Source organism: Gadus chalcogrammus, chromosome 20, assembly GCF_026213295.1.
Source record: "Gadus chalcogrammus isolate NIFS_2021 chromosome 20, NIFS_Gcha_1.0, whole genome shotgun sequence".
NCBI lineage: Eukaryota > Metazoa > Chordata > Actinopteri > Gadiformes > Gadidae > Gadus > Gadus chalcogrammus.
The window spans coordinates 15186947-15201946 of NC_079431.1; the positions used below are offsets into that span (position 1 = coordinate 15186947).

Below are 15000 nucleotides of genomic sequence, written 5' to 3' on the forward strand. Positions count from 1 at the left end.
TGGTGCTGACCTCCAGCTTGAAGGTGGTGACGTAGTAGGTCTTCTGCGTCTCCTTGGAAACGGCTCCCTGCGTGGCGATGCCAGTCAACACCTTCAGCACCAGCAGGTCCACCTGGGAGATTAAAGACGAACGTTGAAGTTAAAACTTGCAGAAACCGAGCTTTCTGTTGAACGACTGGCGAATATACTTTTTTCCCCTTAAAATCCCTTCCCCCCAGTTTCTGTCCTTCCCTCCTCCTCTTCCTCTTTCCCCCAAGCTCAATCTATTCTCCCTCCCCTTCTTCTCCTAAACACTCCCTCCTCTACGCCTCCCCTCCTCTCCCCCCCCTCTCTCTCCCCTCCTCCTATAGCTGATCAATAGGAGTGACCCATGGCTGTTTTTAATTTCCTCGCGTGCACTAGCTATTATCCTTCTCCGTCCTAATTGTGAAACTAACGCTACGTGCCTAGCATGCGAGCCAACAGACTTCCTCCGCAGTGTCCACAGCCCTAGCTTGTTAGCTTTGTGTCCATGTGTCGCCAATTTCAGCTCATATGCATTCTATTTACTCTTTTTGCAATAGTAATTCATCTCACTTATTAAGTAATGTATTTATTTCATATTGAACAGGAAAAACCCTAATGTTTTTAATATATACATTGGGACTCAAGAAAATGTTGTCGTCTTAATTATGTTTACTGCAGTGAATTTAATTGTGAAAAATTTACGAAACTAAGCCCAGTACGTACAGGGTTTCACTGAAACACACACTACCTGTATTAACACAGTTTATACAACTGACACACACTGCTGTACGGCAAACAATTTAAAGGGATGTGTGTTTGTGTGTGTGTGTGTGTGTGTGTGTGTGTGTGTGTGTGTGTGTGTGTGTGTGTGTGTGGTGTGTGTGTGTGTGTGTGTGTGTGTGTGTGTGTGTGTGTGTGTGTGTGTGTGTGTGTGTGTGTGTGTGTGTGTGTGTGTATGTGGTTGAAAACACAAGGGGAGGTAAAACACTGTGTTTGTTATTTGTCACAGAGACAGGTGTTTTAGATTACTACCTACACACACACATACATACAAACACAACCACACACAGGCTACAATATTTAGAGGCAGAGAGCGATCCCACCAGACAATTAATCAATAGAGAGAAAGAGCAAGAAAGACATTGAGAAAGAGAGAGAGAAAGGGGGGCGGGGGGAGAGAAACTGAATGTATGTATGCCTGTGTGTGTGTGTATGTGTGTGTGTTAGTCTGCATGTGCATGTGCGTGTGTGTGTGTGTGTGTGTGTGTGTGTGTGTGTGTGTGTGTGTGTGAATGTTTCTTCCCAGGGTGTTCTCCTCATTCATCACAGAGCTGTTAGCATCATAAGCGCCAGCAGGTCTGCCAGCTTCATCACTCTGCACCACAGACCACAACACAGAGCATAGAAAACAGTAGAGCAGAGTAGAATACAGCACGCATAAAAGAGTAGAATATGATTGGTAGAGATATGATGGAACAGAATAGAATAGAACAGAATATTATTGAATAGAATATAACTGAATAGAGTAGAAAAGAAGATGGTTCAAAGAAAAGAGTAGATACGAATAGACAAAAATTTAGCAGAATAGAAAAGTTGGAGATGACGGTATTGGAATAGAGATAGAGAAGAAAGTAGTAAGTGTGTGTGTGTGTGTGTGTGTGTGTGTGTGTGTGTGTGTGTGTGTGTGTGTGTGTGTGTGTGTGTGTGTGTGTGTGTGTGTGTGTGTGTGTGTGTGTGTGTGTGTGTGTGTGTGTGTGTGTTGTGTGTGTGTGTGTGTGTGTGAGGGAAATCAGATACAGAGGAAGGTAGATAGCATTGACAAACAGTCTGAGGTATTTCGGAACGTCTGCACATGAGCGTTCAGTCCCTTATGCCTAAAACACGTGTGTGACGCACGCACGCACGCACACACAAACAAACACACACCCCATGTCCTGGTGCACATGTATAGAAGAGGCTCGAGTGTAAGAGGGATCAGCATGTTGGCATTTATGACAGCTGCTTGTCAAGTCATTCACACACACACACACACACACACACACACACACACACACACACACACACACACACACACACACACACACACACACACACACACACACACACACACAAAAACACACACACAGACACACGCATACAGCATATACAGTCACACTTTCACTTGCACAGGCACTCAAACACACACACACACACACACACACACACACACACACACACACACACACACACACACACACACACACACACACACACACACACACACACACACACACACACACACACACACAAAGGCACAAACACACATGCAGGGCCTCTCTTTTTGCTAGGTGTTAACACAGGAGAACAGCTGAGAGCTAGAGAGGAACGTATCAACCTGACCAGAGAGAGAGAGAGAGAGAGAGAGAGAGAGAGAAGAGAGAGAGAGAGAGAGAGATGCGCCTACACCACATTTACTTTTATGTTTTATAACACATTTACTGATAAAGCTGTACAATAAACTACTTGTTTACCACAAGAAATATCTTTGGAAAACTCTACCTATACTCTGCGTGATTCAATTTAATCTGAGAAAACTGCTGACGAAACACTGAATCGGCACTTAAGCCACACTGTAGGATGAAGCAAAATCAAAACAGATTTGTCCGGACTTTCTTTGAGTAAATGTCGTTGAAAGTGGGGTTTCACAAGCTACATCTCAGAAGTGAGCGGAAACGTGGCAGCCGTCCCAATACCCTGCCTCTTATGTGGGGCCAGCTACCACTCTAGTTGACAGCTTACTGTACCTTATTCACTCGAATGGTTTATATAAATCTCTCTATCCCTCTCTATCTCTTCCTTACTCTCTCTTCCCCATCCCTCTCTCTCTTTCCCATCTCCCTCTCTCTCTCTCTCTCTTTCTCTCTCTCTCTCTCTCTCTCTCTCTCTCTCTCTCTCTCCTCTCTCTCTCTCTCTCTCTCTCTCTCTCTCTCTCTCTCTCTCTCTCTCTCTCTCTCTCTCTCTCTCTCTCTCTCTCTCTCTCTCTCTCTATTGTATCAATCCAGGCTCATTACCCGTTGTTGCCATCCCTTAAATCTAGGATGGCACAAAGCTTGCCCAACGATGAACAGTAAACACAAATGTTTACACACACACACACACACACACACACACACACACACACACACACACACACACACACACACACACACACACACACACACACACACACACACACACACACACACACACACCCAATTGAATACTTCCACACTAAAGGTTGGGGTAATAATACGTTTACCTTCTATAAAGAAAGCCACAAAAAAACAAACGTGTACATAATTGATTATCCATGCCAACAATAGGGTGTCCTTTTGAAATATCGCTACACTAATTCAGTTAAGCCGTGCGTTGTGTGGCGCTAGCAGGTGCATGAGTCACCGCGCAGGAGGCTTTAGCTCGTCGATGAGAGAACGCTATTGTCCTCGTTAGCGGCAGTGACTCACTTTTTAAATACCGCCGCCTCTTGACAGCTGTTAAATAAAACCCTTCTAGTATTGAACTGAACACGCTCCGGGAATTCTGGTTAACGCAAAATTTTTCCCTCCAAAAACGTTGTTAAACTGAATCAACAGAGCGAGGGACAACCTGTTTGGGTCTTTCTTAGTCAACAGGAGAGAGATACAGAGAGAGAGGCACAACGAGGCCTCAAAGATAAAAAAATATATTCTCTTTTGTTTGGTTGTTAAATTAGAAAATTAAATCACTGTGCTAAACTCAGCTACCTAACCTAACAGAGCTCACTTCATGACCTGAAATAACAGAGCCGCCAAAGCTAACGGAGCCAACTGGGTCACACAGCTAACTGAAATAAACGAGCTAACTTACTGCACTTCACTGACCGAGTCTACAGAGCTAACTGAATCAACTATTAATAAATGAACATTGATTAACTACATATTTCCCATGATGCTAAGTGAGCTAACAGTGCTAATACCGTTTTTAATACCCGATGATGCTAACTGTGCTAACCGAGCTTTATATTGTTCCATGATGCTAACTGCACCAACAGAGCTATATTATGTCCAGTGATGCTAACTGCGCTAAAATAACTTTATATTGTCAGCTAACCGCACCAATAGAGCTATATTATTTCCAGTGATGCTAACTGTGCTAACGTGCTTCATATTGTCCCATGATGCTCAACTATTAATAAATGAACATTGATTAACTACATATTTCCCATGATGCTAAGTGAGCTAACAGTGCTAATACCGTTTTTAATACCCGATGATGCTAACTGTGCTAACAGAGCTTTATATTGTTCCATGATGCTAACTGCACCAACAGAGCTATATTATGTCCAGTGATACTAACTGCGCTAAAATAACTTTATATTGTCCCATGATGCTAACCGCACCAATAGAGCTATATTATTTCCAGTGATGCTAACTGTGCTAACGTGCTTCATATTGTCCCATGATGCTAACTGCGCCAAGAGAGCTATATTATGTCCAATGATGCTAACTGCGCTCACAGAGCTCAAAATTGTCCAATGATGCTAACTTTGTTAAAAGAGCTTTAAGGTGTCCCATGAAGCCAACTGCGCTAACAGAACCCTACTCTTCCCCATGCTGGCCGTACCTGGATGTACTCCTTGTTGTTGTCCTCGATGGGCGTCCAGCCGTTGTCCTCGTTGTTGAGACGTGCCTGACGGGGGAGCCAGCGGTCGTCATAGAAACTGGACGACGCCGTGATCTGGTCATCGGTGATCCTCCCCGACTCCATACCGAAGGGGTTTGAGCAGTGGAATGCTGCAGAAAGAAAGAAAGAAAGAAAGAAAGAAAGAAAGAAAGAAAGAAAGAAAGAAAGAAAGAAAGAAAGAAAGAAAGAAAGAAAGAAAGAAAGAAAGAAAGAAAGAAAGAAAGAAAGAAAGAAAGAAAGAGAGGAAAGTTGAAAATATTATTTGAGGTCAAGGGTGAGTTATGCCTCAACAAAATTTTAGATGACTTCGACTTCATCATTTTACACCACAGAATACACAAATTCATGGACAGATCTAACACACACACACACACACACACACACACACACACACACACACACACACACACACACACACACACACACACACACACACACACACACACACACACACACACACACACACACACACACTGCTTACTGTCGCTGACTTCCTTATGCGTCATGTTGTAGCGGGCAGAGAAGCCGTCCTTAGCCACGGCCATGTCGGTGTGGAAGGACAGTGACAGGGCGCCTGTGGATGACTGGATCTCTGGCGGGACCCGTGTACCACAGTACCGGCCAATCAGAGGGCCCACTGAGGAACAAACAGGAAGTGACACCCGGTTAGTCACAGGCAGAGACAATGGACGTATGTCACAGAATTGAGGAAAAATAAACTGTTTTCTAAATTGTTAATATCAGAATGTTGAGAGCTGAAATAAGTGCTGAGTTGTTCCAAGATGGGAAATTTGGGGTTAAATATGTTAGTTGGTTATTAACTTTTCATGCGTCCCTTGCATTGTATCTATTGTTGGGTAAGGGCATAGTAGGCCAAATGTGCAGAATCAGAAGTTTTCCTCTGACTTTACTCTAACTATACTTTTTGTTTACTATTTTTAAATTCTCTGCATCCCTCTTTTTCCTGTCATGTGGTCCTCTATCACCACTGCTCCTTAATCCATCAAAAAACCCTGATAATCTGTCTTTGTGAGTGTGTGTGTGTGTGTGTGTGTGTGTGTGTGTGTGTGTGTGTGTGTGTGTGTGTGTGTGTGTGTGTGTGTGTGTGTGTGTGTGTGTGTGTGTGTGTGTGTGTGTGTGTGTGTGTGTGTGTGTGTGAGCGTGTTATAGAGTGATTCTTCTGTGTCCTCCCTAATACTACAGATTGTATACGTCAACACATCATAGATGACTGTGATTTAAAACCTTTGGGCTTTGGGTTCGTCAGCTGATGCATTTCTGTGTGCCGTGTGTGTGTGTGTGTGTGTGTGTGTGTGTGTGTGTGTGTGTGTGTGTGTGTGTGTGTGTGTGTGTGTGTGTGTGTGTGTGTGTGTGTGTGTGTGTGTGTGTGTGTGTGTGTGAGTGTGTGTGTGTGTGTGTGTGTGTGTGTGTGTGTGTGTGTGTGTGTGCTTGTGTGTGCATGCAACAAGGGAGGAGCACCCTGTTTTTGAGTCTGATGGATTCATCCCCTGCTGGTGCCAAACACTCTCTCTTGCACACACACCCGGCACACCCACCCACACACACACACACCAAGACACACACACACACACACACACACACACACACACACACACACACACACACACACACACACACACACACACACACACACACACACACACACACACACACACACACACACACACACACACACACAGATGAGATGTAGCTGTTGGAGGAGGAACAGAGGAAGGAAATAGCCAGCAATCGATCAACGGTATTGATTTTTTTTCCGACTTTTTTTTTTGTGGGAGGATATTTGAACTAGGGCTCTTGAGCAAATAACAGTAATAACTCTTTATAGAGGAGAGAAGAACACTGGTGAGGCACGAAAAAAGAGGGGAGGGGAGGAGGCGAGAGCAGACTAGGAAGAGGGATGAGAGGAGCGGGGGGGAGGGGAGAATGAATGAGAAGGGATAAGAGGAGAGGAGGGGAGAAGGGGATGAGAAAAGAGGACTCCTGTTTGGATGCACTTGATGCTAAACTTTTACTTTATAAATTGTTCAAACGTTGACTGAATGAACCAACAGCTCCATATATGCTGTGGTCAGCATCACCAACACTGGGCAGAAGGCAGTGTTTCCCACACATTGACGAGACTATGGCGGCCCGCCATAGTCTAATTTCGGCCGCCATAGTCTCTGCGTGCACATGAATTATTATTATTATTAATTATTATTATTATTATTATTATTATTATTATTTTTTGCTCAGGCGAAGTTTGAAGACATACACACATACGTGTGTGTGTGTGTGTGTGTGTGTGTGTGTGTGTGCCACAATATGAGAACAGATGATGATAATGAGAGAGAGTAGGGCACAAGGGTTAGGTGTGTTTCGGGGGGGGTTAGGGGTGATGGGTGAGGGGTGAGGGGGGGCTGTATGGATTAAAGGAGTTTAGTTATGGTAACCTTTCAGTGGCATGGACAAAGTAGGTCAGCAGTTATTATTATGTGAATGCAGAAGCGGGACAGTCTGTTCTAGTGGTTAAGATGTTCTGGGAATGATTCCCACCGTGTCCACAGCCTACTTGCTGAACACGATGCCATAACACATTCCTTGGTGACATGTATCTTAATTCACTATAAGTCACTTTAGATAAACATACAGCAAGTAAAACAACAGCACAACAACAGATGTTGCAGAGAAGTGCAAAATAAACTTTGCATAGGTTCTTCTTAACTGAGGAAAGTTCCAATAATCTTTCTGGAACTTCCCTCTTCATTCTCTTTCTCCCGGTAAAAAAATAACAAGAACATCAGGAGCCATCGGAAGCCAAGGAAAGTAAATCCTAGAGGCAGATACTGAGCCAACATGCTGTGGCTCCTTTCCAACTCTGGATTTACACCCCCTTCTGTTTCCTCCACATAGCCCCCAATGGCTTTATTAGTATTATTATTAGCATTATTAGTATGAGTGCTGGTAGTGTTAGCATTAGTATTGAGAAGATTAAAGCAAAACATCCGTCTTTGCTTTGCTTATTCTAAGTGTGAAATGGAGAAAGCATCTCGTCGAGTGAACTGTCAAATGCTTCCGTAAGGGAAAAGGCACACCACTTCCAGAAGATGTTGTAAACCCAAATTTCAAGTGAGTGTGAAACAGTCAACAACAAAAAAATGTGAGCTCTTTTCATCCATAGGGCTAAATCTGTCCCTAGACGGTGAAAAACAGATTAATTTTACCAAGGGTGAGTCCTTCGTCCATGATACAGAAGATCTCCCTGAGTTATGGCAGATGTCTGGCCTCCTCTCCACCTCTCTTGCTCCTGTCTGAGAATCTCCCTGCAGGATATCCCCCACTGATCCTTCTCTTCCTTGCCTCCTCCCTGCCAGCATCCTGAAGTCCTGAGGCCTTTTGGCCCTTGAGTATTTACCCAGCCCTGCCCTCGGTCCCTCTGACCCCACATGAAGCCACAAGCTCCACCGACGGTATTTTCCGCTCTGCACGCCTTCCTGTACGCTCTGCCTCACCTTGCCCTCGAAAACCAGCGGCAGGAAACATAAAACATTGTGCTGCTCATCCCTTTCCCTTTTCCCCCTCTCTCTCCTCGCTCTCTTTCCCTTCCCTCCCGCTCCTCTGAACCGCTTCCATGAAATGATCTCCACTATCCTCTCCTCTCTCATCTCTCCTCTTCCCTCCTCTCCTCCACTCTCATCCCTCCTCCTCCCTCCCTCCTCTCCTCCTCTCTCATCTCTCCTCCTCCCTCCTCTCCTCTTCTCCACCTCTCTCATCCCTCCTCCTCCCTCCCTCCTCTCCTCCTCTCTCATCTTTCACCTCTCCTCCTTCTGAGTAAAGTGGTGAAGGTTTTCTGCACTAGCTCCTGGCAGGGCTGCCTGTAGGAGATGCTTTTATCTACCAACGCACACCGCCCAAAATAACTGCTCTTCGACATCAATCGATACTATGAGGCTGTAGGCAGGGCGGAGCAAATGCTCTTTTTGCCGTAATCCTGGGCAGAAATGTATATTTACCCGTGTCCAATATGCTGATTGAAACATTGGCAGACTTAGCCGGGAAAGGAAACGTGATTTGATTCCCCTACGTGAACCCAGAATGAGCACTCGAACAAAGCTCTCGAGTCATTCAGTACCTCAGGAAAGTTTGCAAAACATTATGTTTGTTGAGGTGTCTGTGGTGCTATCATTACACCTTTATCCAACAAGGAAGAGGCTACCAGGGTGTGGATCATCATCATCATCATCACCATCACCATCATCATCACACTTAGTAATAACTCTCAATGTGGTGGGAATGGTGGTAATAATCGTTAGCCTCATTATAAGAACAGGTTCTGAGGGTACTTTATTTCAACAGAGTCGATGAGAATCGACGAGAACGTGACGACGAGACTGTTTGAAAAGGTCAGGCAAACAAACACGAATCAGCCAATCGCTCACCTCCAGGGAGCCCGTCCCACACCTCCAGCCAATCGTATTTGCACTCGCCCTCTCCACCGGGCAGAGGGTCATTCTCGAGGTCAAAGGTCAAGAAGCTGAGTGTGACGTCCATGCCGGGGGGCACGATGATGATGAAGTGGCACTCAAGGTTGTGGGGATACTTGTCAGGAAACCCTGGGGACTCGATGAGGCCCGTGGGACTGGTGAAGTTCTGGGAGCAGTCGGAACCTGCGGGGGAAAACACACAGAGACCATTTATTTACCGGCAACCATGGATGGATCACACCCCGACCGGTACCGGATGTTGGGCCAGAACCAACGAACAAAGGAGTACTGTTCCCCCATAGAATATAAAAAATACAGAAGACTGGATACCGAAAGAATCCTCAAACCTATTGATTCTTGGCATGTTTAATCAACCAAAACTATGCATACATAGTATTGCTGATATTCAAGGCCCAAACTACAGCTTAAAGGCTACACAAAGTTTGCCCTTACATAAACTTTTCAAACTGTGTATTTCAGCAGTGACAGCCTGTGACTACGTGACTAAGAGAGAGTGTGAGCAGTAGAGAGAGAGAGAGAGAGAGAGAGAGAGAGAGAGAGAGAGAGAGAGAGAGAGAGAGAGAGAGAGAGAGAGAGAGAGAGCGAGAGAGAGAATCAATCAAACAGATGAATGTTTTCTCTCCCTCTTTCCTCACATTGAGCTGTGAGGAGAGAGGAAACGGAGACAACCGAGATATAGGTGTTTACGAGTGGGCCATGGCGAGAGAATGACGTTGTACATACGAGGAGAGAGAGAGAGAGACAGAGACAGAGAGAGAGAGAGAGAGACATAGAGTATGTTGACAGCCACGCGGTTGGATAGTTTAACAGTCATGGAGGGGCTTTGAATATCACTGTGCGCACACACACACCACACACACACGCACACACACACACATACACAGACACCCATATACAGTTAGAGGGAAGGGCAGCATACATCATGTGATTAACAACTGACAAAGAGTAATCTAGGCCTCTTCCCATCACTGTAATACCTTGTGTATTAATTATAATTATTAGGTACACACACACACACACACACACACACACACACACACACACACACACACACACACACACACACACACACACACACACACACACACACACACACACACACACACACACACACACACACACACCGCTGTGCCTACGGTTGGGTCCAACTGTGCAATTATCGCTGCCCACCCACCCATACCTAAATACCCCCCATGAACCCACCCGTACCCACCCCTCCTCCACAAACTCAAAGACTAGACATACATGCACATCATAACACAAGCACAGACACACACACCCACACACACACACACACACACACACACACACACACACACACACACACACACACACACACACACACACACACACACACACACACACACACACACACACACACACACACACACACACACACACACACACACACATACAACCGACATACACACATCGATTACACCCAACACAGAGAAGATAAATAGGTTGCAGTATGTGGGTATGGGCGTGTGTGTGTGTGTGTGTGTGTGTGTGTGTGTGTGTGTGTGTGTGTGTGTGTGTGTGTGTGTGTGTGTGTGTGTGTGTGTGTGTGTGTGTGTGTGTGTGTGTCTGTGTGTGTGTGTGTGTGTGTGTGTGTGTGTGTGTGTGTGTGTGTGTGTATGTGTGTGTGTTTACACAATGAGCACAGCCAGACATGTCCAAGCTGGCATGGACAGCATTTTCTTGCTGAAGAGGGAACTTGAATCACTCTTTTACAGACGGAACTCTGGGACGAGAATTAATTCTAGAATTTAACGGTTGGATTGGATTGGTTATCGCCATGGAAACTTAAAGGAGACGTCGTTAACGCAGTGGAATACTCTGGCTTGAGTGTCAGAAAGAAAGTATGTGTGTGTGTGTGGCTTGGTTTGTGTCTCTGTCTGTTTGCCTGTGTGTGTCCAACCAAACCACATTTGCTTCCTCTGAGATAAAAGTGTGAAATATTCATAAAACAAAATACAAATATAAACAGAGGCCTTCTATACAGCCTCCAGCATGCTGTAAAGGAATTCTGCTAGATTCTCCTATCTCGACTCGTTTCCTTTTTTAATATTTTACATATTTTATATTTTCTTGCCGATTCCGGGAAGGGGAATATGGTGTCTCTGAGGGGACAGTATATGAGGGCACCTATATATACAGCCCCTGTATGCTTGTAGTTCACGTTACAAGTTGTAGCTCAATTTGATTCCCTAGACAGCTTTCATTGAAAATCCTTTATCTCTACTTGGTGATTCTTCGCTGGGGATTAAGGGGGACGTCCGCACGGATAGGGAGTGGAGCTCCGACACACGACAGAGATCGCCGCACGTTTCACCTGCCCTCACTCCCACCATCCGAGCCTTGGAGAGAGAGTGGTTGTGCTGCCGGTCCGTCTGTTTTTCTCTCATGTTTTTGTTATTGTGACCTTCTCTCTGTAATACAATTACCACCAACACACAAACTGTACTTCTCTCTTTCTGTGTGTGTCTGTGCGTGTGTGCGTGTGTGTGTATGTCTTTCTGTGATTCAGCTCCCCCGCAAAGAGACGGTTTCTGGACAGTGTGGGTCTATTGTGTGTGTGTGTGTGTGCATGTGCATGTGTGCGCGTGTAAGTGCATGTGTGCATGTGTGCGTGTGCGTGTGTGTGTGTCTGTGTGTCTGTGTGTGTGTGTGTGTGTGTGTGTGTGTGTGTGTGTGTCTGTGTGTGTGTGTGTGTCTGTGTGTGTGTGTGTGTGTGTCTGTGTGTGTGTGTGTGTGTGTGTGTGTGTGTGTGTGTGTGTGTGTGTGTGTGTGTGTGTGTGTGTGTGTGTGTGTGTGTGTGTGTATGCGCAGTAGACTGAACGCCTGACCAGTTTTGTCGCCAGCCGCCATTTATTCCCTCCTCATTACTTCATGATTTGTGAACATCGCCAAAACAATACTGGCCTGCATTCGCTCTTCCCCTCCCCTCCCTCCCTCCCGCTCCCCCCCCCCATCTCTCCCCTGCCCTCCATGCCTCCCTCCCACTCCCTCCATCCTCGCCACCCTGCCACCACCCCATCTCTTTCTCCCCCCCTCCATTCCTCCCTCCCTCCCTCCCTCTCTCACACCCTTCCCCTCTCTCATACCCCCCCCCCCCCCCCCGCACTCTCTACCCCACTCCTTCCATCCTCCCCTCTCTACCTTCCTCCATCTCCTTTCCTCCCTCCTATCGTACTTCTATTTTTTCTACCCCCCTCCCGCACCCCCGGTCCCTCTTCCTCCCACTTTCATCTCCAACCTCACAGTGTTTCATCCCCCCTTCACCCTCCTTCTCCGGTTGGACTTTAACATGTTATAGCGTCCTCTTCATCAACTCTACATCTCTCTGACAATCGGTGGGTCTGTCGGTCGGCAGGAGGGGGTTGGAGGGGGCGGGGGAGTCCTGGTTGTTCTTATGGTGACATTTGCATCTCTGTGAGAAGCAGCAGTAAATAAGGAGGACTAGATCTACTCCGTGGCTTATTATGCTCTCCGCCTCTCCCTATCTGCTTCCGGTTCCTCTCATCCATTCTCATTTCCATCGCTCCGCTGGCATCTCTGCTCTTTCCCTGCTCTTTCTCTTTCCCTCTTTGACTTTTCCTATTTGAAGAGAATGGAGCGTGAGTTTATGTGTGTGTGTGTTTTATGTGTATGTCTGTCTGTATACCTGTTTTATGTGTATTCATGGGTGAGTGATTCGCCGTGCAGATGTGTTGCTGGGTAGATTTCCCGTTGAAACGTGGGGTTGGGTCCTTCTAGTGGGGGTTGGGGTTGGGGTTGGGGGTGGGGTGAGGTGGGGGAGGGGGCAGCCTGGTCGGGTCATGTGCCACACCAGGCTCCCCCCTGTCTGCGGAGACATGTGCGAGTGAATGTTTTTGGTGTCTGTCTCGAGTTTGCGTGCAGTCGTCTACTCTGTGGTCGCATGTGTGTGTGTGTGTGTGTGTGTGTGTGTGTGTGTGTGTGTGTGTGTGTGTGTGTGTGTGTGTGTGTGTGTGTGTGTGTGTGTGTGTGTGTGTGTGTTTGTGTGTGTGTGTCTGTGTGTTTGTGAGTGTGTGTGTGTGTGTGTGTGTGTGTGTGTGTATGTGTGTGTGTGTGTGTGTGTGTGTGTGTGTGTGTGTTTGTGAGTGTGTTTGTGAGTGTGATGTGTGTGTGTGTGTGTGTGTGTGTGTGTGTGTGTGTGTGTATGTGTATGTGTGCATGTGTGCTTGCGACCTAAGGTATTTAACCTTTGTGGTCATGCCAGTGGGCCATTAGTTAACTAGAACCTGCAATTAGTATCCCTCTCACTAACCCTGGATGTGCCCCTCTCACAGGCGCACACACACACACACACACACACACACACACACACACACACACACACACACACACACACACACACACACACACACACACACACACACACACACACACACACACACACACACACACACTTTTGGGCACAAAACAGCCCTTCTGTGGAGTTGACGGTGTCATGGAATTTGAAAAGTAAACCAAATTGTCTCAACAGTCTTTAGATTTTTTCCTTTCAATCCCACCCAGGCTTTTAACTTGAGACTAAACAAACTATTCGGCTACATTACCGCTGAAATGTGTGAATAAAAGTGTCACCAGGAAACCAATGTCTTCTGTTCATTTGGTTCGTTTGAGTGAGTTACCGACTAAAGATGTTTACCTCGGTTCTCAAGGACCAAGGCTTGTTTAGGAAACTTCTCTCATTTGAGAGACCCGGCCTGTTATTCAAAACACAGTGGTTGCAGATTAAATGTGAAATGCACATTTACCCATTACAATGAGGCTCCTGTTTGGATTGGGATGAAATGTCTTTACTCTGTCATTGAGAAAAAACGTAAACAATATTTAAACTGTGTGTAAACTGAACCACGAATACAGACAAAAAATGTTCAGGCGATGACGATTCAATAGTTGAAGAATACGATTGAAATAGGACATGAAATCAGAACCAAAAAATGTTTTTGCTCTGGCCAGGGTGTTTAAGAAAATAAAAAGTCACCTTCAGTCAAAAATCAAATATTAAAAGGTATGTCGTAAGGCATTAAAAATAAATGGTGTGTATTATCGAAGAAGCTGGGTTGCTAGGCAGGATCTAAGAAACAACAGTGGATGTGCTACTGTACCCCTGCAGACTGTTTTCACTGTAGGAAGTGGAGCATGTTTTGATTCACTGGGTCACTAGGGCTGTCAGAATTGGGCGGCCATAGCGGTTGGCTAGACAAGGTTACGAAGGACCCTGATTGGCTGACGTGTCAAGGCTGGGAGGAAGGTCCTAGGGGTAATGAACTGGGTTGTAAACAACAGAAGTTGTTGGGAAGGATTACCGCCATGACTTCACATTACATTACCCAGTGCGTGTGTGTGCGTCACTATGCTTTTTCAATGTGTTGAGGTGAAGCTAGGCTTTTGCGGGCGGACACTCTCTGACATGGGTTTGTTTAGAACGTGCGCACATGTGCTCATGTGCACTTTAACTACTTTAATTTCCCTAGCCTCACGGAAATATTTGAGCTAATCCCTTCAACGTAGTCATATTCACGTGTGTGTGTGTGTGTGTGTGTGTGTGTGTGTGTGTGCACTCTTGCATGCGTGTCAATTTGAGGGCGAATGATTCTGTGTGTGTGTGTGCGTGTATGTGTGTGTGTGTGTGTGTGTGTGCGTGCATGTGTGTGCGTGCATGTGTTCCAATGTGTGTGCGTTTGTCTGGTGAGTTCTGGGTCACAATAACAGCTTGAGGCGTCCACTGGCTAGACAGTGATCTTACATTTGATTGGCTGACGCCTCTTGGCCGCTC

General features: G+C 46.0%; 1 protein-coding gene across 3 annotated transcripts in view; it reads right to left on the reverse strand.

Moving 5' to 3' along the window:
* nrp2b (neuropilin 2b) overlaps window positions 1-15000 on the reverse strand; it is an 88784-nt gene that overhangs the window by 55123 nt on the left and 18661 nt on the right. For all 3 annotated transcript variants that reach the window (XM_056579668.1, XM_056579667.1, XM_056579666.1), the window contains exons 3-6: window positions 9126-9353; window positions 5168-5323; window positions 4627-4796; window positions 1-112 (exon numbers count right to left, since the gene is read on the reverse strand). The exon at window positions 1-112 is cut by the window's left edge and continues 44 nt beyond it. In XM_056579668.1, the coding sequence (XP_056435643.1) occupies window positions 1-112; window positions 4627-4796; window positions 5168-5323; window positions 9126-9353 (666 nt within the window). The remainder of the gene's footprint in view (window positions 113-4626; window positions 4797-5167; window positions 5324-9125; window positions 9354-15000) is intronic.